The 25,829-nt window shown below is 33.4% G+C and overlaps 1 protein-coding gene across 3 annotated transcripts in view; it reads right to left on the bottom strand.

Annotated features, from left to right (window-relative positions):
• LOC143054461 (uncharacterized) overlaps positions 1-25,829 on the bottom strand; it is a 261,664-nt gene that overhangs the window by 20,930 nt on the left and 214,905 nt on the right. For all 3 annotated transcript variants that reach the window (XM_076227470.1, XM_076227469.1, XM_076227468.1), the window contains 2 exons: positions 10,421-10,695; positions 7,578-7,807 (listed from right to left, as the gene is read on the bottom strand). In XM_076227470.1, the coding sequence (XP_076083585.1) occupies positions 7,578-7,807; positions 10,421-10,634 (444 nt within the window). In that variant the 5' untranslated portion in view covers positions 10,635-10,695. The remainder of the gene's footprint in view (positions 1-7,577; positions 7,808-10,420; positions 10,696-25,829) is intronic.

The raw sequence follows: 25,829 nt of genomic DNA on the forward strand, positions 1-25,829 counted from the left end.
AGTTCTTTCGTGTATTTTCTGTAAATAAGTTATATTTTTGTTAATAAAATTTTGACTTTATATAAAAGTTAACCAAATCCTTCGGATTAGAGGTTTTTCCGGATTATGACTATAGAAAATACATTGTATGTCAATGTTTAACCTCAGAGCAATTAATATGCATGCAAGTGGTTGGGGGAAAAGTACTATTGAAGATTCGCAGAGATTTGGTGTGTGACAAGGTGATGCTAAAACCAACTTCTCTTGATATTCTGCTTTCAGTGGGCGAATCATCAGTGATGTTATGAGACTTGCACCAGAAGGCAAAATTGGGGCGTCTTTAAATTAGATTGATTGATTGATTGTTGGTTGCTTAAGGTCCAGTGACAAATATTTCATGCATGTTCAGGACGAGAACAAGTTAACAATAAAAACAATAGGTAGGTTTTGTCATAATAGAGGCCATTCGGGATGATCGGGAAAATTTAGACTGCCACTGGAAAATGATGGTATATTGGATTGGGACAGAAATTTTTCATTTCAACATGCCACCTACGGACTCCTCAAAGAGTTGATGCAAGGGTTTTTAACGTGCAAAGACGTGACACTCCCTTTACACGAGGCATCGGACTTAACGTCCCCATTCTGTCCGGACGTGACCGCGAACTTGATACATCCCGCACAGCCAAACGGACGCCCCACTTTGTTTTACTGCCGGTCGGGAGAAGACCAAGTGATCATGTTTCGTTTCCCCAGTCACCCTTGGGGAACTTTAAATTAGAAACAACAGAAATCCATATATGTGATCAAAATGATCCGACATGTATCTTCACAACCTGACACTTTTATACGATCTCGCGTTCAGTTTCTTCCTTGTAGTTTGGATATGAAAACAGTGTTTTTGTGTAAAATACAAACCTTTAAAAAAAAAAACACCAGAAAACTACGCAATTCAGACACAGTGAGGCCAAGGGATATGAAATATAGAGTTTAGCTCTGAACTCAATTTAGGGGATGCCATACCTGCTGCAGGAAAATTGAAGTCTATGTTAAGACTTTCAGAATTACACCAAGGTGTGTCTGAAAATATCAAGGATACATTAAAAGAAGAACAATTACTTTGAAGAAAAATAACACAAAGGCGTTTCTGAACCGTATATTGTCCTTAAAGATAACAAATTATGGCTATTACAAAATCAATCGTTTCTGTAGCAACATTCGCCCTATTACATTTGGGATTGGCAGTGCAGATACATCATGCATATGCATATGGGAATATGGGTCACGAACATTGATCGAAACTTTGTACTCACATTTATTTTGTGTTTCCTATGCAAAGGTAAGACTATATCTGACGAGTTTGACCGAATCATGACGGTATTTACACTCCAGATAGCATTTGTACTCAAAAACTGTGTTTGCTTTGAACAAACTCTGGCCTGCGCCGAACTTGTTCTTATAAAAAAGGGAAGTGTCTTGTAATGCTAATACGCGTACTGAATCCGCATATGATGACTAAGAGATTGATTCATGTCCCTATTTTATGAATACTTGAGCTATTGTGTGTCGCTTTTAAAAGTTATATAAGGATCATGACTGATTTTGAATTACAACATTAGAAAATTGGCATTGCATTGTATAATTTTTCATCCTTCCCTTAAAAAATTAATGAGTTAACTTTTTTACCAGGATTATCCCACTAAAAAAATTATCATGCACCAAACTGACTTTGTTTTACACTCAATTTTTTTTAAACCTCGCATTCGCCTCGGGTGACTATAGTATAGTTTGTGTTATAACTGCTCTGTCCAGACTTTTGCAAATACACAATATGTATTTATCTATAACTAGATACTAATTTTCACAAAATACACAACCTTTAAGATGCAAAATTAAAAACACTGTTTCAGCGCTTGAATTTTGTTTTTTCAAAGATAGAAAAAATATTGAAATAATTTGATAAAATGGTGTTTTACACTTTAGAAAATAATTCTGTAATATACTTTAGTGAAATACTATACACAATATGAAAGTTTATGGATGTGAAAAGGTCAAGGTCACTTCTTCTTTTGCTATGTCTTAAATGGAAAAAAATCAGAAGGTTCCAAATCAACGCCATTTTGTAATGGCAGCTTTTCGTAAAAGTAGTCAAATTTGTCGTTTTAACATCGTTTATAGCATATGCTTATGATTGAATCGTTTTTGTAGCATTCTATTGAATAAATATCAGAATATTTCTCCTTTTTGTCCTTGTGGTTGAAATGTTGATAATTTTAGGTCTGACCTTTGACCTCAATTTCACAAAATTGTGACCACTCTGGATTTTTACGACCCAACTTTTCTTATTGTACACGTTTTCCTCTTTCCATCGATATATTATTTAGGTGTGTGTTCTTCCGGACCATTAAAGTTTAAAAAAGTGAACTCTGGTTGCAGTACTAAAGGGGCATAACTCTAGAACGGTGAAAGTGACGCCACCAAAATTCAAACTTGATATGTGTTTTGGGGTAATGAGTACTGTGTATAAGTTTCATAACATTTGGTTGAAGCAAACTAAAGTTAGAGAATGGAAACGAAAAATTCAGCAATTTTTCAATTTGTAAAGGGGCATAACACTAAAACTGTAAAAGTGAAGCCACTAAAATTCAAACTTGATCTTTTTTTTTTGTGGTAATGAGCATTGTGTATAAGTTTCATAACATTTGGTTGAGCAAACTAAAGTTAGAGAACAGAAATGAAAAATTCAGCAATTTTTGCATTTGAAAAGGAGCATAACTCTAGAACGGTAAAAGTGACGCCACCAAAATTCAAACTTGATCTGTGTTTTGTAGTAATAGGCATTGTGTGCAAGTTTCAAAACATTTGGTTGAGGCAAACTAAAGTTACAGAACCGAAACCAAGTTCAGGACACACAGACGTGCAGACGGACAAGGGTAAAACTTAATGCCCCCTCCACTACGGCGGGGGCATTAAAATGCAATTAATTGATCTTCAGATTTATCAGAAAATCTAACATTATATAGACCTTATCTTGCTGATAATTTTTGCTTTGTCAGTTTTGTATCAACTACCATGACTACTTTTTTTTATATATATAAAAAATACAATCAAAGAGCTTGATTCCTCTGAGGGATACGATTGCTATTGTTGTCATTGATATTAGTATTATTCTCAAAAATAATTCAACTGCACAATAATACTGTCATGTATTCTCTATTTGATTAGATTTTCAACTTTACAAAATAGCCAATCTCTGATACAAGTGTATGAACAATGTAATTATTGTGTTTTAATTTTGTATTATCAATTCCAAGTTTACTATATACACAGCGGTCACTGATATATTATACAGAGAGAAGGTATCTCACTTCGTACCTTATCATCTATTTTCCTACGTGAATTCTAGGAGGAATCCTAATTCTAATTCATTAAATATTTAATTTCCTCTAGGTCAGGGGCATGACTCCTTTCCATACACATTCCTCTGTTTAAATTGCCATCGCTTTTAATATAATTCAACATCTATCGACAGAACAGATCAATTTTACTGGTCGTATTGTCGTATTTTGATTCTTAAGTGACCTAAGTATTATATGGGCGACAACTCTTAATCTGGTTCCCTGCATTAAATGTCCGAATGTTTATGAACAACACGATAAGGTACGAGAGTTACCCATAACAGTATAAAGTATAAATCATTTTAAATAAACTCGAGCTGTTCACAATCTATCAATGACCAAGTTCATTATTGATCTACTCAAAATTTTAACAAAACAGGAATTAATAGCAAATAAACACATATGAAAGTTATTTAAATAATAACAACATGCTAAAGAAATTTAACTTTTAAAAAAATCTATGATCAACAATGAGCAACAAGTTTCTTAACGTTGATAAGATGCATGGAAGACTCTATTTCGGCTGAAGGGGTGTTCTAGTTCTACCATTACATTGTTGACTACATTTTTTAATTTAATGTGGCACATGATTTAAAATCATGCAACAACAATAACCCTAAATAGCAGATAGACACAGAAAGGATCTCTCGAGTATCCAAATTAATCAATGGAGTTGGGAAACCAGATCAATCATTTAGTCTTTTACCTCGAGCTCTACAGGTCAAGAAAACTATACCCATGCGCATAATTACCTAAACATCTAAACAAATCTTTTGAATTATGATTTCATCTAGGTCAATTGTAGCAAGGACGTATATTAAATGTTAGTTAAACGTCCTAGATGGTTCTCCATTTCTTTATGGGTGTTCAATATCAAAGTTTCAGTTTCATAACGGTAACCATGGTAACATATAAGAAAAACTCCACTTTAGTACTTATCTGACAGAAATAGTTTTATCGGATTAACTCTGATGATGATGAACTCGCATTTTAACATAACTGCGGAATTCCCTCCTTGACGTGTTTCTAAATATATGAAACCCTATATATAAATACTGCTTAATTCTGATTTTCCGTATTGAAAAATAAACGCATAAAAAAAAGGGATATAACAAAACATGAAGATTATGAGATGAAAATTATAGGAAAGTTGTTTAAATTCAATCTGTTTGTTTGTTTTTACCTTTTTATAACAACACAATCTTAAGAATCTAAGTTGTTCCTTAATGTAAAGCACAAAACGGTTGACGTCAAGGCCTTGGAAGACCTTGGAAAGGAGTCAATGGTAAAAGTCTTCAGATTGCTTGACAGCAATCGTATCCCAAAAACTGCATTTCACAACCTTTAACTTGTTCTATAATTAGCAACAGGGTTTCCGCTGGCGGTCGCCATTTTCGCAATTTGCGAAAAAATAATGATTGTGGCGATAAAAATTCGTCATTGGCGAAAGAATTTGGCGAAAGAAATATGTATAACGATTTATTTTCAGCCATCGTGTTTATTTACTTTTTTCGGGTTTCTCTGATTTTACCGATCAGACAATACTCGGAATTCACCTTGAACTTGTTAAGATTTTGACAGAAAATCAATTATCAGCTGATTGCATTTATAGCTATAGACATCAAAGGACTAATCAATAAAGGTGTTGATTTTATGATATGACAAAATGATATGGTTAAATAAATAAATTTGGTGTATTAACTGTCTTCTGATTGGTTAAAATAATTAGTTTTATTTTCAATGTTGTCAATTTTCATAGCGACACGCCCACTCTGACGTTGTGTATTCATACACCAACATGTGTGTACGTTTTTATTGTTAATATAAATAATATAAAAAGTTCTTTGAGCTTTATTATTGATAGAAATTTATTTATAATGAATGGCAATAATTTATTTTGAATTTATTGAACCATAAAATTAATTTTTGACTCTTCACATTTTACATAATACGCTTCGCGGATTATTCAATGTGAAGAGTCAAAAATTAATTTTATGGTTCAATAAATTCAAAATAAATAATAGCCATTCATTAAATGGCTTCTGTCAAATGTCACAAAAGAGATTTATTAACCACTTCGCGACGCACATGTTTGAAACAAAATTTTTACGCTTCCTCTCCTTCTTTTAATGATAGTCCAGAAAAGAAAACTGTTGTTATGACGAAAAATGTTCAAAAGCAAGAAAGGTCTCTGATTTAAAACTTTATCATTTAAATGTCATATAGATAATTGATTTGAGTGGGTACTTTAAGTCCTTTCAGTGACCCACGTGTTTCAAGCATATAGTTTTACTTATTTACCATGTTTACGATGGTTTAGAAAAGAAAACTTTCGTTATGAAGAAATCTATTCAAAAGGTTGGCATGAGAGTAACCCTTCAATGTAATGACTACACCTTATACGATGGATCAATTTCAAATGATAAAATGTTTTGTTTTGTTGTAAAAACCACTTCTTATTTAGGGGGGGGGGGGGGGGTGGGGGGCTAGGAAAAAAAGGAAATTTTAAAAGAAAAATATATCTGTGTTACTTGGCGAAAATTATATTGTTTTGGCGAAAGAGGTGGCGAAAAAAGGAATTGACCCAGGGGAAACCCTGATTAGCAACATCATCCAGGTTAATTGAAATATATTAAATCCCCAGATCATGCAGATACAATTTAGAAGCAGGACACCCTAAGAAACGTTCAGGTACAGTTTGAAAGCAATTCCCCTAGTTTCAGAGCAGATGATTTTTAAACATGAACAATGAGATTACCCATAGTCCTTTAAATTCTGAAAAGGCCAATTGGAATGCTCCATAGTGCAAATGGGAATGGTGTAGTGTCTGATGTGAAATGGTTTATGGTGCAATGTGGAATGGTGTATGGTGCAATTGGAATGGTGCATAGTGCAATGTGGAATGGTGTAGTGTTTGATGTGGAATGTGGAATGGTGTAGTGTTTGATGTGGAATGCAGAATGGTGTATGGTGCAATGTGGAATAGTGTAGTGTTTGATGTGGAATGCAGAATGGTGTATGGTGCAATGTGGAATAGTGTAGTGTGTGATGTGGAGAATGGTGTATGGTGCAATGTGCAATGGTGTAGTGTTTGATGTGGAATGCAGAATGGTGTATTGTGCAATGTGGAATAGTGTAGCGTTTGATGTGGAATGGTGTAGTGTTTGATGTGGAATGTGGAATGGTGTAGTGTTTGATGTGGAATGCAGAATGGTGTATTGTGGAATGTGGAATGCAGAATGGTGTATTGTGCAATGTGGAATGGTGTAGTGTTTGATGTGGAATGCAGAATGGTGTATGGTGCAATGTGGAATGGTGTAGTGATTGATGTGGAATGCAGAATGGTGTATGGTGCAATGTGAAATGGTGTACAGTAGTGTTTGATGTGGAATGCAGAATGGTGTATGGTGCAATGTTGAATAGTGTAGTGTTTGATGTGGAATGCAGAATGGTGTATGGTACAATGTGGAATAGTGTAGTGTTTGATGTGGAATGCAGAATGGTGTATGGTACAATGTGGAATAGTGTAGTGATTGATGTGGAATGCAGAATGGTGTATGGTGCAATGTGGAATGGTGTAGTGTTTGATGTGGAATGCAGAATGGTGTATGGTACAATGTGGAATAGTGTAGTGTTTGATGTGGAATGCAGAATGGTGTATTGTGCAATGTGGAATAGTGTAGTGATTGATGTGGAATGCAGAATGGTGTATGGTGCAATGTGGAATATGTAGTGTTTGATGTGGAATGCAGAATGGTGTATGGTGCAATGTTGAATAGTGTAGTGTTTGATGTGGAATGCAGAATGGTGCATGGTACAATGTGGAATAGTGTAGTGTTTGATGTGGAATGCAAAATGGTGTATGGTGCAATGTTGAATGGTGTAGTGTTTGATGTGGAATGCAGAATGGTGTATGGTACAATGTTGAATAGTGAAGTGTTTGATGTGGAATGCAAAATGGTGTATGGTACAATGTGGAATAGTGTAGTGTTTGATGTGGAATGCAGAATGGTGTATGGTGCAATGTGGAAGTTTATGACATCCTTCCTCAGTCCCAAAGATCCCTTCAGAGGCAAGATGGTAAGAAAAGTTTATTGATTACTTAATTCAAATATTATTTAACTTGAGCTATGTATTGACAATGTGATCATAGTCCAACATGTTATATATAAATCCAAGTATAAATATAGAGATACTTACATCTGATATATCTCTCCATGCTGTATTGAAATAAGTAGTGTCTATTGTATTACTATCATGATGAGCTAGTTTATTCCTGTAACATTTTATCCTGGCTAGATCAGATCCTGGAGTTATCTCCCCTGGAAGTGGAAAGCTGTCAAATCCCTTGACTGGAGGATTGATAGATGTTAAGTTTCTGATCAAACAGATCATCAACGTTACATCAAATGTTTTGGAATCTGGAATACCTGTAACATCAAAAGCAACAGAAATGTATCACTTATAGTTCTAAATTCATTTTTTTACATAAATAAGGTCGTTAGTTTTCTCGTTTGAATTGTTTTACATTGTCTTATCTGGGCCTTTTATAGCTGACTATGCGGTATGGGCTTTGCTCATTGTTGAAGGCCTTATGGTGACCTATAGTTGTTAATGTCTGTGTCATTTTGGTCTTTTGTGGATAGTTGTCTCATTGGCAATCATACCACATCTTCTTTTTTATATATAAAAGGTGTTATGCTGGAGTATTTCACTCACCATTTTAAATATTACGTAAAACTAAATACAGATAAAATATTACTTTAAAAATACTTACAAAAATTATTATATCTTTGAAATAATCAATAATTTCATTTACATGTATAAGAGGACAAGGTTTTTTAGTTTGTAGCCTGTTTACAGAATTTTTGTGTGAAAGATTTGAGTCAGTCAGTAGGATTTTTTTTTTATAAGACATAAATATGTATAGAATTAGTGTACTTCAGCTTTATTACAATTATTTATGCTCTCCCTTTTTTGTCATCATTCTTTATGTTATTGAGACAATCATTTATTCTCAGATGTTTTACACATACAAGGCATGTCATCCTCATATAAGTTCGTAAAAGGGGAGGGGGATTAAGCTCATTTAAAATCAGGACATAAATGGTCATTACAGGATGAGCGAAAAATAAACATATTGCACAAAAAATACAGTTTTAAATACCACTCGGGAAGCAGACCCGTCCAATGGGAAAGACGAGATAATCAGGTTTCGTCTTTTTTGCCAGTTAACCCCACTTTTGATATCTAAATGGATGAAAAATGTTCGTACAACCTATGAAACAAGAAAATTTCAAATTGTTCGTGGTAATCTTCTGTTATTTTATATTTAAAGTCTTTATCATTAGGACGGGACCATTTAGTATTTAAGTATGAAACAGCTTATCCAAAATGGTTCAAAATAAAAAAAGGTCGTATTTTTCTCTGACTGTTTATGACATCTTTACACTAAATCCATTGGATGTTGGATGTGTAATGATTGATAATTTAGTCTTAGATACATGATTTCTTATAAGTTGTTTCTGGTTTTGAACTAGCTGTCAGTAATTGCAAGTACAATTAAAAAAATTTGATACTATATATGCCCTTGAATTTTTACTAGATAACATTTTTGTTCGCTTTGGGGATTCTGTATATCGTCAGATTATCGGAATTCCAATGGGGACTAACTGTGCACCACTTGTTGCGGACCTGTTTTTGTATTGTTATGAGTTACAATTTATGACAAAAATAAGCAAAGACCCATCAAAACAACATCTGATAAACAAATTTAATAATACTTTTAGATATTTGGATGATATTTTGGCTCTCAATAATGACGACTTCAGTATGTATATTAATGAAATTTATCCTGTTGAACTTACTTTAAATAAAGCTAATACTAACAATGACCACTGCCCTTTTCTCGATCTTGATATCTATATCACTAATGGAAAGCTGAATACTAAAATTTATGATAAAAGGGATGATTTTTCATTTCCTATCGTTAATTATCCAATTTTAGATGGTGACGTTCCCTTGTCACCATCTTACGGTGTTTATATATCTCAACTTGTACGATTCGCTCGTGTATGTAACAATGTTTTAGATTTTAACGAGAGAAATTTATGTATTACTGAAAAATTATTACACAAGGGTTTTCGATATCACAAACTAATCAAAACATTTACTAAATTTTATCATCGGTATAAAGACATCATTCGTAAATATAGCTCAACATGCAGACTTCTAATACGTTCAGGTACTTCACATCCAATTTTTTATGGAAATATTCTTTATAAAGCACAAAGGTGTCAGTATTCACCTCAGAAACTTACAAAACCTTTGAATAGACTTATTAAGAAGGGATATAATTACGATACTGTTGTCAAGTCATTAAAGATTGCATATTTTGGCGTTAATATTGAGTCACTGATAAGGTCTTTGCATCGGAACTAAACACATTTATTCTAAAAACAGTTGTTGGCATGACACGGGTTATGTTCTTCTCATATATATGTTATGATGGTATGATACTAAACCCCTAACGGGAAGGATTGTGCCTGATGTTCATATGATGAAATCATAATCTTTCAGTCAGTTTAATTGAAGTCTGGAGCTGGCATGTCAGTTAACTGCTAGTAGTCTGTTGTTATTTATGTACTATTGTCATTTTGTTTATTTTCTTTGGTTTCATCTTCTGACATCAGACTCGGACTTCTCTTGAACTGAATTTTAATGTGCGTATTGTTATGCATTTACTTTTCTACATTGGTTAGAGGTATAGGGGGAGAGTTGAGATCTCACAAACATGTTTAACCCCGCCGCATTTTTGCGCCTGTCCCAAGTCAGGAGCCTCTGGCCTTTGTTAGTCTTGCATTATTTTAATTTTAGTTTCTTGTGTACAATTTGGAAATTAGTATGGCGTTCATTATCACTGGACTAGTATATATTTGTTTAGGGGCCAGCTGAAGGACGCCTCTGGGTGCGGGAATTTCTCGCTACATTGAAGACAATGAAAGCTTAATTTACAAAATTTCTGCAGTCACATAAAGACCTACCATTTCTTGGAATCAAAAGATTCCACTGGGCCTGGTTTATGATTCTCTTTACTTTTAAGTCCAAAAGAGTGTTGTGACTAGTACTCAGTGTTGAGGGTAGAGAGGTAGGTGGAAATTCTTTGTCAAAATAAGTACGGACTGCTCTAGGTGTCACTCCTTTCAATAACAAGGCTAACCGAACATAATTCTCCTCTTCTTCAGAAAGAGAAGCCATGATTTCAGATTGGCTTTACAATCAAAACCTATATCATTGTTACTTAATGGTTCATGTGTTCCTGCAAAAAAAAAAGATGTCACTGAAACATGAAAATGATATGGTGATAGTAACTAGAGTAGAGGCTCCAATGATGTTGATATGAAACCGGGTGGAAATAGGCATGAGTATAACATCCTCTCAGTTGTAAAGATATGTAGATTCTTTATCAAAGGTGACATCATCAAAATAACTTTGTCTCATATAAAGACCCTACGAAACACAATCATAAAATACTATAAACAAAAGTGCAAAGAAAGATAACTCTGACCAGTACAAACAATCATTGTATCTTATTTGTAGATCTTGTCATGTTGATCTTTATTTCTTTATTTCAGTTTCTCTCTATCAAATATTGTTTTAAACCAACTGAACTTAAACCAGATGCTCCGCAGGGCGCAGCTTTATACGACCGCAGAGCTTGAACCCTGAACGGTTGGGGCAAGTATGGACACAACATTCAAGCTGGATTCAGCTCTAAATTTGGATTTTGATTAAATAGTTGACACAGCATAAACTTAAATTTTTTTTTGCCTTTGAGCAATTCACTATGCTGTTGAATATTAATCCTCTCAAAAAAATGTTTGAAGAAATTTTCTTTTTATTTATTAAATCTGAAATGAGAAAAATTGAAGATTTCTTGCTATTGCACAATATTGTGCAATTGAAAATACTTGCTATTGCACAATACTGTGCAATTGAAGATTTCTTGCTATTGCACAATACTGTGCAGTTGAAAATTTTTTGCTATTGCACCATTCTGTGCAATTGAAGATTTCTTGCTATTGCTGAATACTGTGCAATTAAAAATTTCTGGGCCCATAATCAAAAATCTAAGTACATGTTTAGATTCAGCATATCAAATTCAATTTTTGTTAAATTCAGACTAAGTTTAATTTTGGACCCTTTGGACTTTAATGTAGACCAATTTTAAACGGGACCAAAAATTAAGAATCTACATACACAGTTAGATTTGGCATATCAAAGAACACAATTATTCAATTTTTGATGAATTTTATTATCAAACAAAGTTTAATTTTGGACCCGGATTTGGACCAACTTGAAAACTGGGCAATTAATAAAAAATCTAAGTACATTTTTAGATTCAGCATATCAAAGAACCCCAAAGTTTCAATTTTTGTTAAAATCAAACTAAGGTTAATTTTGGACCCTTTGGACTTTAATGTAGACCAATTTGAAAACGGGACCAAAAATTAAGAATCTACATACACAGTTAGATTCGGCATATCAAAGAACCCCAATTATTCAATTTCTGATGAAATCAAGCAAAGTTTAATTTTGGACCCTTTGGGCCCCTTATTCCTAAACTGTTGGGACCTCAACTCCCAAAATCAATCCTAATCTTCCTTTTATGGTCATTAACCTTGTGTCAAAATTTCATATTTTTCTATTTACTTAAACTAAAGTTATAGTGCGAAAACCAAGAAAATGCTTATTTGGGCCCCTTTATGGCCCATTATTCCTAAACTTTTGAGATTTCAACTACTAAAATCAATCCCAACCTTCCTTTTATGGTCATAAACCTTGTATAAAAATTTCATAGATTTCTATTTATTTAAACTTAAGTTATAGTGCGAAAACCAAGAAAATGCTTATTTCGGCCCTTTTTGGCCCCTAATTCCTACACTATTAGGACCAAAACTCCCAAAATCAATCCCAACCTTCCTTTTATGGTCATAAACCTTGTGTCAAAATTTCATAGATTTCTATTTACGTAAACTAAAGTTAAAGTGCGAAAACCAAGAAAATGCTTATTTGGGCCCTTTTTGGCCCCTAATTCCTAAACTATTGGGACCAAAACTCCCAAAATCAATCCCAACCTTCCTTTTATGGTCATAAACCTTGTGTCAAAATTTCGTAGATTTCTATTTACTTAAACTAAAGTTATAGTGCGAAAACCAAGAAAATGCTTATTTGGGCCCTTTTTGGCCCCTAATTCCTAAACTATTGGGACCAAAACTCCCAAAATCAATCCCAACCTTCCTTTTATGGTCATAAACCTTGTGTCAAAATTTTGAAGATTTCTATTAACCTAAACTAAAGTTATAGTGCGAAAATCAAGAAATTATTTATCTGGGCCCCTTTTGGCCCCTTATTCCTAAACTGTCAGAACCAAAACCCCCAAAATCAATCCCAACCTTTCTTTTGTGGTCATAAACCTTGTGTTAAAATTTCATAGATTTCTATTTACTTATACTAAAGTTATGGTGCGAAAACCAAGAAAAATGCTTATTTGGGCCCCTTTATGGCCCCTAATTCGTAAACTGTTGGGACCTCAACTCCCAAAATCAATCCCAACCTTCCTTTTATGGTCATAAACCTTGTGTCAAAATTTCATAGATTTCTATTAACTTAAACTAAGGTTATAGTGCGAAAACCAAGAAAATGCTTATTTGGGCCCTTTTTGGCCCCTAATTCCTAAACTATTGGACCAAAACTCCCAAAATCAATCCCAACCTTCCTTTTATGGTCATAAACCTTGTGTCAAAATTTCATTGATTTTTATTTACTTAAACTAAAGTTATAGTGCAAAAACCAAGAAATTACTTATTTGGGCCCTTTTTGGCCCCTAATTCCTAAATTATTGGGACCAAAACTCCCAAAATCAATCCCAACCTTCCTTCTATGGTCATAAACCTTGTGTCAAAATTTTGAAGATTTCTATTAACTTAAACTAAAGTTATAGTGCGAAAACCAAGAAATTACTTATTTGGGCCCTTTTTGGCCCCTAATTCCTAAACTATTGGGACCAAAACTCCCAAAATCAATCCCATCCTTCCTATTATGGTCATAAACCTTGTGTCAAAATGTCATAGATTTCTATTTACTAAAACTACAGTTATAGTGCGAAAACCAAGAAAATGCTTATTTGGGCCCTTTTTGGCCCCTAATTCCTAAACTATTGGGACCAAAACTCCCAAAATCAATCCCAACTTTCTTTTTATGGTCATATTAACCTTGTGTTTAAATTTCATAGATTTCTATTTATTTATAATAAAGTTATGGTGCGAAAACCAAGAAAAATGCTTATTTGGGCCCTTTTTGGCCCCTAATTCCTAAACTGTTGGGACCTCAACTCCCAAAAGCTATCCCAACCTTCCTTTTATAGTCATAAACCTTGTGTCAAAATTACATAGATTTCTGTTTACTTAAACTAAAGTTATAGTGCGAAAACCAAGAAAAATGCTTATTTGGGCCCCTTTTGGCCCCTAATTCCTAAACTGTTGGGACCAAAACTCCCAAAATCAATCCCAACCTTCCTTTTGTGGTCATAAACCTTGTGTTAAAATTTTGAAGATTTCTATTAACCTAAACTAAAGTTATAGTGCGAAAATCAAGAAATTATTTATCTGGGCCCCTTTTGGCCCCTTATTCCTAAACTGTCAGAACCAAAACCCCCAAAATCAATCCCAACCTTTCTTTTGTGGTCATAAACCTTGTGTTAAAATTTCATAGATTTCTATTTACTTATACTAAAGTTATGGTGCGAAAACCAAGAAAAATGCTTATTTGGGCCCCTTTATGGCCCCTAATTCGTAAACTGTTGGGACCTCAACTCCCAAAATCAATCCCAACCTTCCTTTTATGGTCATAAACCTTGTGTCAAAATTTCATAGATTTCTATTAACTTAAACTAAGGTTATAGTGCGAAAACCAAGAAAATGCTTATTTGGGCCCTTTTTGGCCCCTAATTCCTAAACTATTGGACCAAAACTCCCAAAATCAATCCCAACCTTCCTTTTATGGTCATAAACCTTGTGTCAAAATTTTGAAGATTTCTATTAACTTAAACTAAAGTTATAGTGCGAAAACCAAGAAATTACTTATTTGCGCCCTTTTTGGCCCCTTATTCCTAAACTATTGGGACCAAAACTCCCAAAATCAATCCCATCCTTCCTATTATGGTCATAAACCTTGTGTCAAAATGTCATAGATTTCTATTTACTAAAACTACAGTTATAGTGCGAAAACCAAGAAAATGCTTATTTGGGCCCTTTTTGGCCCCTAATTCCTAAACTATTGGGACCAAAACTCCCAAAATCAATCCCAACTTTCTTTTTATGGTCATATTAACCTTGTGTTTAAATTTCATAGATTTCTATTTATTTATAATAAAGTTATGGTGCGAAAACCAAGAAAAATGCTTATTTGGGCCCTTTTTGGCCCCTAATTCCTAAACTGTTGGGACCTCAACTCCCAAAAGCAATCCCAACCTTCCTTTTATAGTCATAAACCTTGTGTCAAAATTACATAGATTTCTGTTTACTTAAACTAAAGTTATAGTGCGAAAACCAAGAAAAATGCTTATTTGGGCCCCTTTTGGCCCCTAATTCCTAAACTGTTGGGACCAAAACTCCCAAAATCAATTCCAACCTTCCTTTTGTGGTCATAAACCTTGTGTTAAAATTTTATAGATTTCTATTTACTTATACTAAAGTTATAGTGCGAAAACCAAATGTCTTCGGAAGACGCAAAGGGGACTAAGACGACGACGCAGATAAGACGCCAATGTGATACCAATATACGACTAAAAAAATTTCAATTTCTGTGGTCGTATAAAAATAGGTAAACATTGTTGTTTACTTAAACTAAAGTTATAGTGCGAAAACCAAGAAAATGCTTATTTCGGCCCTTTTTGGCCCCTAATTCCTAAACTATTGGGACCAAAACTCCCAAAATCAATCCCAACTTCACTTTTATGGTCATAAACCTTGTGTTTTAATTTCATAGATTTCTATTTACTTAAACTAAAGTTATGGTGCGAAAACCAAGAAAAATGCTTATTTGGGCCCTTTTTGGCCCCTAATTCCTAAACTAATGGGACCACAACTCCCAAAATCAATCCCAACCTTCCTTTTTATGGTCATAAACCTTGTGTCAAAATTTCGTAGATTTCTATTTACTAAAACTAAAGTTATAGTGCGAAAACCAAGAAAAATGCATATTTGGGCCCCTTTTGGCCCCTAATTCCTAAACTGTTGGGACTAAAACTCCCAAAATCAATCCCAACCTAATCCTTGTGTGGTCATAAACCTTGTGTTTAAATTTCATAGGTTTCTATTTACTTATCCTAAAGTTATAGTGCGAAAACCAAGAAAATGCTTATTTGGGCCTTTTTGGCCCCTAGTTCCTAAACTATTGGGACCAAAACTCCCAAAATCAATCCCAACCTTCCTTTCATGGTCATAAACCTTGTGTTTAAATTTCATAGATTTCTATTAACTTATACTAAAGTTATGGTGCGAAAACCAAGAAAAATGCTTATTTGGGCCCTTTTTGGCCCCTAATTCCTAAACTATTGGGACCAAAACTCCCAAAATCAATCCCAACCTTCCTTTTTATGGTCATAAACCTTGTGTCAAAATTTCGTAGATTTCTATTTACTTAAACTAAAGTTATAGTGCGAAAACCAAGAAAAATGCTTATTTGGGCCCCTTTTGGCCCCTAATTCCTAAACTGTTGGGACTAAAACTCCCAAAATCAATCCCAACCTTCCTTGTGTGGTCATAAACCTTGTGTTTAAATTTCATAGATTTCTAGTTACTTATCCTAAAGTTATAGTGCGAAAACCAAATGTCTTCGGAAGACGCAAAGAGGACTAAAAGAAGACGACGCAGATAAGACGCCAATGTGATACCAATATACGACTAAAAAAATTTCAATTTCTGTGGTCGTATAAAAATAGGTAAACATTGTTGTTTTTAAGAGCAATAAGGAGTCGACAGAATTTTAGCCATGTTGACCTATTTGTAAATTTATGTCCCGCAGATTTTTGCTAGCCAAGAGTTACAATCTAGCCTCCTATTGAGAGGAGGGGCAGGATCATATTCCTTGGCTAGTGAAGATAATAATTTTACATTTTAGTTTTTCTCTTTTTATTTGATTTTCCAATATAATAATTTAGCAAAAACTGAAAAATATTGTCATTTAAAGGGAATAACTCAAATAACAGTCAAGGGTCTAACTTTAATAAGTTATTAGAGAAAAATAACATACATGTATGTGTTATTACAGATACTTTCATGAGTTGTCTGCTCTTTATTTCTTAATCTGTAGTAACATATGTTTGTTATTAGTTAATATACAGTCCGCCAAAAGTTAAGCACCACCGATATATAACTGGCTATATTGAATGACAGTATCTGTATAGAAATATAGAACCTAATAGATATTATAAGAGAAAGATCTTGAAATACTTGAGTTATTTACCCGTAGCTTCTTATAAATATGTATATATATATTTTTGTACTTCTTTATTTAGATCATATTTTGTATTTTTTTAAAAGATAAAATGAAATCTTCGTTGACGTTTACGTGAAGAGTGCTTTCTTTCACGTCCGCACTTCTATCGAGTATGGCGTGCCAAATAAACATTTTGAAAAGATAATTATTACGGATCAATAACAAACATTATGTATTCAGACGACATAAGACACCATGTGACAATTTTAAGAGAAACAGAGCTGCATTTTTCTCACATCTACAATGGAAAAAAAAAACAAAAAAAAAAAACGACAAACCAAATATTTTTTAAATCAATATGAAAGCCAGTAAATAATATGAATCCGTTGTCAATATTCAAGATATATGTAACTTTAATATTAATATAAATCTGATACAGAATTTAACAAAAGTCATGTTTAATACGATTTAACAATTATGCAAGTAATCATAAAATTTGCTCTGCATAATGAGTTTGATAACATATTGCACAGAAAGAGAAAATAAAAGTACGACGTCGTGTGAGAAGGCATGGCATATATATTTAATGTCCATTACAGTTATTAACAACACCTTGTACAAACATTATTTTCGAAAATAAAAACAGTTTAATAAAACAAACAAAACTACTTTTCTCTATTCAGTAAGAAATATTTTCTGTAAAATTCTGATCGTGCTTATGGAAATTTCCTTCTGTATCATGATTTTGACATGATAAATTATTTGTCTGGATCAACGACATATGTATGACAACAATACCCCCCCCCCCCACCGAATCTGTCACTGTACTACTGTACTGCACAAATGATACATTCCCGAATATCAATATTTTAACTATTATCTGTTTAAAACCAAACAGGGGGGGGGGGGGGGGTACTTTCTTTGTAAAACTTTTGATATCTAAGATAATAAATAGTAGATAGGATGACATAACATGTAGGTATATTTGATTTATACATGTATTTGGTTTAGTAGATATGAGGCACCGGTACTGCAATCTAATTGATGTACCAGTAGTAAATTGTAAAAATAGATTTAAGAGAGAAAAGACATTGATAAGCCCAACTGCCCAACAAAATATAAAAAAATGCCTATCTATCATCTATTGTGGAGCATATATTTAAAATTTATTGGAAGTGAACATTAAAAAAACAAACAAAAAAATTGAAAACAATGTAATAATCCGTCCTCGAGTATCAGTCAAACAGCCCTTACCAAAAAATGTTGCATTAAATTGCAATGAATTATGGATCTTAAAAAACTGGAACATAAGACGTAGTAAGCATGCTGGCGAACGTGAGCTCAGACTTTTTTGATTCTGTAACTCTATTTAAAGTCATAATAAACAAGTGACCGGTGAAAAATAATGTTATTCCAATTCTTGAACCAATGCATACAAACATCATAGAATAAGTCTTCTGTGCACGATTTTATCATTTTTTTTCACATAAATTTCGTATAATCGTCAATTTTTTTTTCAACCGGTCAGTGTTGTGAAAATATAGCAGGTAGTTAAAGTTCGTGTTTTAAAGCCGAAGTTTAACGATTGTCACCTGTTTGTCAACAATCCACCAAAAAGCATGGATATTGAGCACATGTTTAACATGTACAATCAGATAATAGTTTATTTTAAAGGACATCCATGCGTATTGCGATCACCGGATTTTTACGAAGTGGGTCACACGGAGGTCACTTTGCATACGGAAAATATGTCGGAAATGCTTCCTGGAAGGAAACAATTAGAATAATGTAAAATTCTTCTTAATATGAACAAATTAAAGAATTTTCTTCAGAAAAAAAGTATATGTACATAAGTTTTATAATGAAAACTATCCATTGAGTTATAAAAAACATATGCATTATTGTTTTTTGATTTGAGGTTTCCAGGGCCGTAACCACATGGAGGCAAATGAGGCAAATGCCTCATGTTGGAAATTTGATATAAAAAAAAATGAAACAAAAGCTTGTCTTCATATCAAATTGTTTTCACGGCGAGTGTCTTGCAAGAAGCAAGTTCTCTTCACTCTCTGATGTCGCCCCTGCATGTTTTTCGTGATCTATGTTTCTAATTTACTTTTAGTTTTCAGTGTTGATGGTCTATTGTTTGTAGTTATGGGTCTTATCTGTACCCGGGTTTGTCTTTTGTTCATGTATTGTCCTACTTTATGACTATAGTCTAAGTGTTGATTTTCTTTTGTAAATCTAGTAATTTTGTTTAAAACTTGAGTTTTCTTATACTGAAGGACCTTTTGTCTAATTGAAAAAACTACATTCAATTGTAAGAGTATTTGAAATTAGATCTACGATGACAGGTGGACGGTTGTGTGGTTTTTGGTAATGTTGCATGTCCACCGATGTCCAGACATTGTCATTGTGCGAGAAAATATTTTAAGAAGATACGATGCTACTGGACACAGAAAAATTGATCGGTTCTTCATGGAGAATTGAATTTAATATTAAAGAATACAAAACTGGCTCTCTTTTTTGTAGATAAAACTAGATAGCTGACATGGGTTAAATTAAAGTGAATAGATATAGGAAGATGTGGTGTGAGTGCCAATGAGACAACTCTCCATACAAATAACAATTTAAAAAGTAAACCATTATAGGTTAAAGTACGGCCTTCAACACGGAGCCTTGGCTCACACCGAACAACAAGCTATAAAGGGCCCCAAAATTACTAGTGTAAAACCATTCAAACGGGAAAACCAACGGTCTAATCTATATAAACAAAACGAGAAACGAGAAACACGTATATATTACATAAACAAACGACAACTACTGTATAAATTAAAGTGAGTCTGAGCTGAGACCATGCACCAATCTCCCGGTATCAAATCATTTGAAAAAGACACAATGTATTGCCATATATAACCTTTTACATTGAAGGGCTTGCAATTAAGTCGTGTTCAGACCCTTTAATACAAAATAAAGGAATATGGAGTAAACGTGCACGGGACTTAATCGCACACAGAGTCAATACATAGAAAAAATACAAATTATCTATGATCAGGGTTTTTATCCCTGTTCTTCATCTTGATAGTCGCTGGCCTGAGGGTCTTCAGCAATGAAAGAATCATTAATACCATAAAACAAAGTCAGGTGGTCCCTAATGTCGACTTAAGCGTACTTAAAGTATGATACTGCACTGCCACTATATCTAAATTCAGTCACAAAAAAATTTCTCCAAAGTCTAAACACAATACAAGACAAGAACAGACAGATCTGGTATTAAAATGATTATGAGAATTACGATTTTTGCTTTATCCTACATATCGGTCTTTTGATGTTGTCCCTTAAACCTAAAAGTTTTTTATTTACAATGAATCTATATATTTTGCTTTGAGACCAGAATATTGTCGAAAAAATAGCTAAAAAATAATTGCGTTTCAGAGTAAGAAAGAGTCCGGGAAACGGTCAGAATGCACGATTTTGCGTCATTCTTTTCAAAGCTTCTGGGGGCCTTGAGCGGCCTCCAGACCCTTCGCCTCGCTTCGCTCGGCGAATATATTTTGCCTGACTTTTAAAAGACGCTAGTTACGGCCCTGGTTTCTTATGACTTAAATTACCGTTAGTTGTTCATTTATAAATTTTGAAAAATCTAAAGAAACTGAGATTTCAACTCGGACAAAGTTGACCTTCGTCTCTTTGCCATATTTCTGATTTGTTGTTTTCAATTTGTTTTCCACTATTGCAACGTTTTTGTCAATGAACATATTGGTCTGATCTCTGACACGAACTGTTTTATTATGGTGTAATGTTTGTGTAATTTCTGACACAATGCAGGAGAAGGATGTTAGGTTGACTTTGTCTGTAATAGTGGACGAAATAAAACGTCAAGATTTGTTAACTCCTGATGCAAGATCGTGATTTTTTAGCAAAATACTGATGGTTATGGATGTACAGAAATTGCAATGCTTACGTACATCAATTGACCAATTCCGATTACGACCAGTTCAATATTTCACTCGTTTTACCTTATTCTTAATTTTTATAGAAGAAAATTGTACATTTTAGCACCCCATTTTTCAGTCTTTATTCTTTATTTTTTTTGGCACATTTTTTCTTCTTTTTTTTTGGGGGGGGGGGGTATTTTCTTTTCTGTTAATCACCTCGTTTATTTGGGTAATTTCTAAGAAAGATCAGATATTCAAGCGTCAAGCGGGATATGTTAAAAGTGAAGAAGTATCTACAATGAGAAGCTTTTTTTGCAGTATCTTTTAAAATTAGGTAAGATTAATATGTACAACCAACTAACAAAGATGGGGTTAACAACTTACATTTTTAATTTTCATATGCTTTTACAGAATTATGAGACATATTTCAGTCGTTTTACCTTACTCTTATTTTTTATGTAAAAAAATGCACATTTAAGCACCCCATTAATCAGCTTTTTTAGACAACATTGATTTTGAGTATTCATCCTAAAAAATGTACGAAAAAAAATATGTTAAGGAATAAAGATGTGTATGTTCCTTTGGATAGAATTTGATTTGAGGTGATAAGTGAAGTTCTTCATTGCAAATTTCAACATTTGTAATTTTATATCAAATCAAGTTACCTTAAAAAAAAACATTTAAGATTTTTTTTATATACATTTTTGTACTTAAGTATGGTTTTGGCTATACTCAAATATTTAAGAATATTCTTAACTTTGAGTAAGGAAATATCTGAGAATTTTTTTATGGCGGTGCATTTTGCTGAGAATAAAAAAATTGAGAAAATTCTCAGGCTGAGTAAAAAAACTTTTCTCAAATAGTTTTATGGCGCCGGGGCCTGGTCTTTATTTCTTAATCTGTAGTACCATATGTTTGTTATTATTTAATATACAGTCCGCCAAAAGTTAAGCACCACCGATATATAACTGGCAATATTTTGTTTAACTATTGCGAAAAAAATATTAATGTTTGGTGTTATGAACATACACTAAGAAAATTCATTACGACCAAAAAGATTGAACTCAGATAAAGCAGTCAAGCAACCTTTTATTAAAGGGCATTCTGTGCGTTTACAAATACACTGTTTCTCCAGGTGGTCGTGTTAGTGTTAGTACATTGGTCTGTCGACTTCATAGAGGCAACCGAAGAGCAAGTCGTACTGCCAAAAGACATGCCCTAACAGGCAGGCACTGTAAAAGCAGGTTTCAACAGGATTATGATAATGACTATCTATGCTCGAACATGAGAAGCTGACAAAACACTCATTGGTCAGATATATAAGAGTCGGTTTATGATTCGACCAGTAGTCGCCATAATACGATTTTCGCGGGGAAATAATACGGCCAATGACCAAAACAACATTTGTCCAATGATTTCATTCAGTCCTGGTTGTGTTACAGTACCGGGTTGTTTCTTATTCCGTTGTTAGCTGGGTATGCATATCCTGCAGGGTCACATAAATGGACAGTCATACAGATATTTAGTGCCTAAAAACATTGTAGTCTTTCATTTAATAATCCCCCAATTGCGGCAACATGGTCACGACCCTTGTACATGGACGACAACACTAGACCACACATGGCAAGGATTGTAACAGAGTCCAAAGAGCAAAAAGTCATTTACACTATATTTTGGCCTTTCATGTTTCCATACATAAACCCTATCGAGCATGTCTTGGATGTCATTGGCAGAAATCTCAATCGCAGAGATCAACCTTCACAAAATTTTGTCGATTTAAAAGTGGTAATTGTTGATGAATGGCTTAGATTTCCTCAACTCAAGTTTTGAATGCTTGTAAAGAGTCTCAGACGTCGTGTTATGGAACTGTACCGGAAGAGAGGTTGTTACACATGCTATTGACTCAAATATTGACATTAAATTTGGCGAACATACCAAAGATTATTTCTAGGAAATTTTAATGATATTGGGTGATTAATTGTTGTAAAAAAATAAAGTCACAGTGAAACTTAAATTTCTGATTTGTGTAATTTACACCATTTCTATGAACGTAAAACCTAAATGCATAGAACCTTCATAAGTGACCAAAATTGTATGTGTGGTTTGTTTTATATGGTATATGTTAGCAAACTTGCTACATGAACGTTTTCTTTTTTTCAAGGAATAATTGATTTTTTAAATTGGAAAAAAATGTTGATGCAATAAAAATAGGTGGTGCTTAACTTTTGGCGGACTGTATATATCAAAATATATTTTTATTTTTAGTGGGTCCTCTTTGAATTTTTGAAACTTTGCGCAGAAACTTAATGCATAACCTTGATAATCCTTAGTATATATTTGTTTAGGGGCCAGCTGAAGGACGCCTCCAGGTGCGGAAATTTCTCGCTACACTGAAGACCTGTTGGTGACCTTCTGCTGTTGTTTTTTCTATGGTCGGGTTGTTGTCTCTTTGACACATTCTCAATCTTAATTTTATTAGTTATTACAGGCATGTAACTTATAAAATAAGACACTTGGGAATTACCAGGAAGCTTGCTCAGAACCTCATTACATGCTCTGATCATTATTTCTAACAGTGAATTAAAATACATTGTGATGTATGTCTGAGAAATGGCTTTGAAGAGATGTAGAAAAGCATATATTTTCTGTAATAACATCTATAGGTGTACTATACATGATTGGCGAATTATAAAATGTTATATCTTTCTAAAGTTTAGTATACATAGATATAGGAAGATGTGGTGTGAGTGCCAATGAGACAACTCTCCATACAAATAACAATTTAAAAAGTAAACCATTATAGGTTAAAGTACGGCCTTCAACACGGAGCCTTAGCTCACACCGAACAACAAGCTATAAAGGGCCCCAAAATTACTAGTGTAAAACCATTCAAACGGGAAAACCAACGGTCTAATCTATATAAACAAAACGAGAAACACGTATATATTACATAAACAAACGACAACTACTGTACATCAGATTCCTGACTTAGGACAGGTGCAAACATTTGCAGCGGGATTAAACGTTTTAATGGATCCAAACCTTCTCCCTTTTTCTGAAACAATAGCATAACATCACAACAAAGAAAAACATACGATAAAATATCAATTGGCAGACTTAACTCAATCAAAAAAAAAAAAAAAAAAAAAAATAGTATACATAAAGACAATATTAATAACAGTAGAACTTGTATACAATTTAAACCAGGTGCTCCGCAGGGCACAGCTTTATACGACCGCAGAGGTCGATTCCTGAACAGTTGGGGCAGGTATGGACAAAACATTTAAGCGTGATACAGCTCTGAATTTGGATTGTGATCAAATTTTTGACATTATATGGGTTTTTTACACAAAACAAATGTCAAGATTTTACAAATCAATTAAAGATTTCTTCTTCAAACTTATTTAAATCTAAAATTAAATAGTTGACACAGCATAGGTTTCTGACACAGAATGAATGTGGCCTAATGAACTTAAAATTTTTTTTGCCTTTGAGCAATTCACTATGCCATGTATGCTGTTGAATATTAATCCTGTCAAAAAAATGTTTGAAGAAATTTTCTTTTTATTTATGAAATCTGAAATGAGAACAAGTATGGACACAACTTTTAAGCTAAAAATATTTTAGATAAGATAAGGGAAAAAAAACTTCATCAGCAACATTTTATATTGGCAAATTTCCAATGAAGTTATTTACATAAAGTTATTGGCAAATAAAAATAGAAAATGACATCATAGTCATGTCTGGCAAATGTCCAACATACATTATCTAAAAACATTTTAGATAAGATAAGGAAAAAAAGCTTCATCAGCAACATTTTATATTGGCAAATTTCCAATGAAGTTATTTACATAAAGTTATTGGCAAATAAAAATAGAAAATGACATCATAGTCATGTCTGGCAAATTTCAAATTTTCTATCAACTACTATTATATACAAAGAAAGATAACTCCAATTGAAAATTAATTGCTATTGCACAATATTGTGCAATTAGATATTTCTTGCTATTGTGCAATATTGTGCAATACTGTGCAATTGAAAATTTCTTGCTATTGCACAATACTTGATATGGAATCCTGATTTGGACCAACTTGAAAACTGGACCCATAATCAAATATCAAAGTACAATGTTTAGATAAAGCATATCAAATAAGCCCAATAATTTAATTTTTGTTAAAATCAAACTTAGTTTAATTTTGGACCCTTTGGACCTTAATGAAGACCAATTTGAAAACTGGACCAAAAATTAAGAATCTACATACACAGTTAGATTTGGCATATCAAAGAACCCATTTATTCAATTTTTGATGAAATCAAACAAAGTTTAATTTTGGACCCCCATTTGGACCAACTTGAAAACTAGGCCAATAATTAAAAATCTAAGTACATTTTTAAATTCAGCATATCAAAGAACCCCAAGGATTCAATTTTTGTCAAAATCAAACTAAGTTTAATTTTGGACCCTTTGGACCTTAATGTAGACCAATTTGAAAACGGGACCAAAAATTAAGAATCTACATACATAGTTAGATTCGGCATATCAAAGAACCCCAATTATTAAATTTTTGATGAAATCACACAAGGTTCAATTTTGGACCCTTTGGGCCCCTTATTCCTAAACTGTTGGGACCAAAACTCCCAAAATCAATCCCAACCTTCCTTTTATGGTCATAAACCTTGTGTTTAAATTTCATAGATTTCTATTTACTTATACTAAAGTTATGGTGCAAAAACCAAAAAAAATGCTTATTTGGGCCCTTTTTTGGCCCCTAATTCATAAACTGTTGTGACCTCAACTCAAAAATACAATCCCAACCTTCCTTTTGTGGTCATAAACCTTGTGTTTAAATTTCATTAATTTTTTTTACTTATACTAAAGTTATCGTGCGAAAACCAAGAATAATGCTTATTTGGGCCCTTTTTTGGCCCTTAATTCCTAAACTGTTGGAACCAAAACTCCCAAAATCAATCCCAACCGTCCTTTTGTGGTCATAAACCTTGTGTCAAAATTTCATA

This window comes from Mytilus galloprovincialis, chromosome 12 (assembly GCF_965363235.1).
Source record: "Mytilus galloprovincialis chromosome 12, xbMytGall1.hap1.1, whole genome shotgun sequence".
Taxonomy (NCBI): domain Eukaryota; kingdom Metazoa; phylum Mollusca; class Bivalvia; order Mytilida; family Mytilidae; genus Mytilus; species Mytilus galloprovincialis.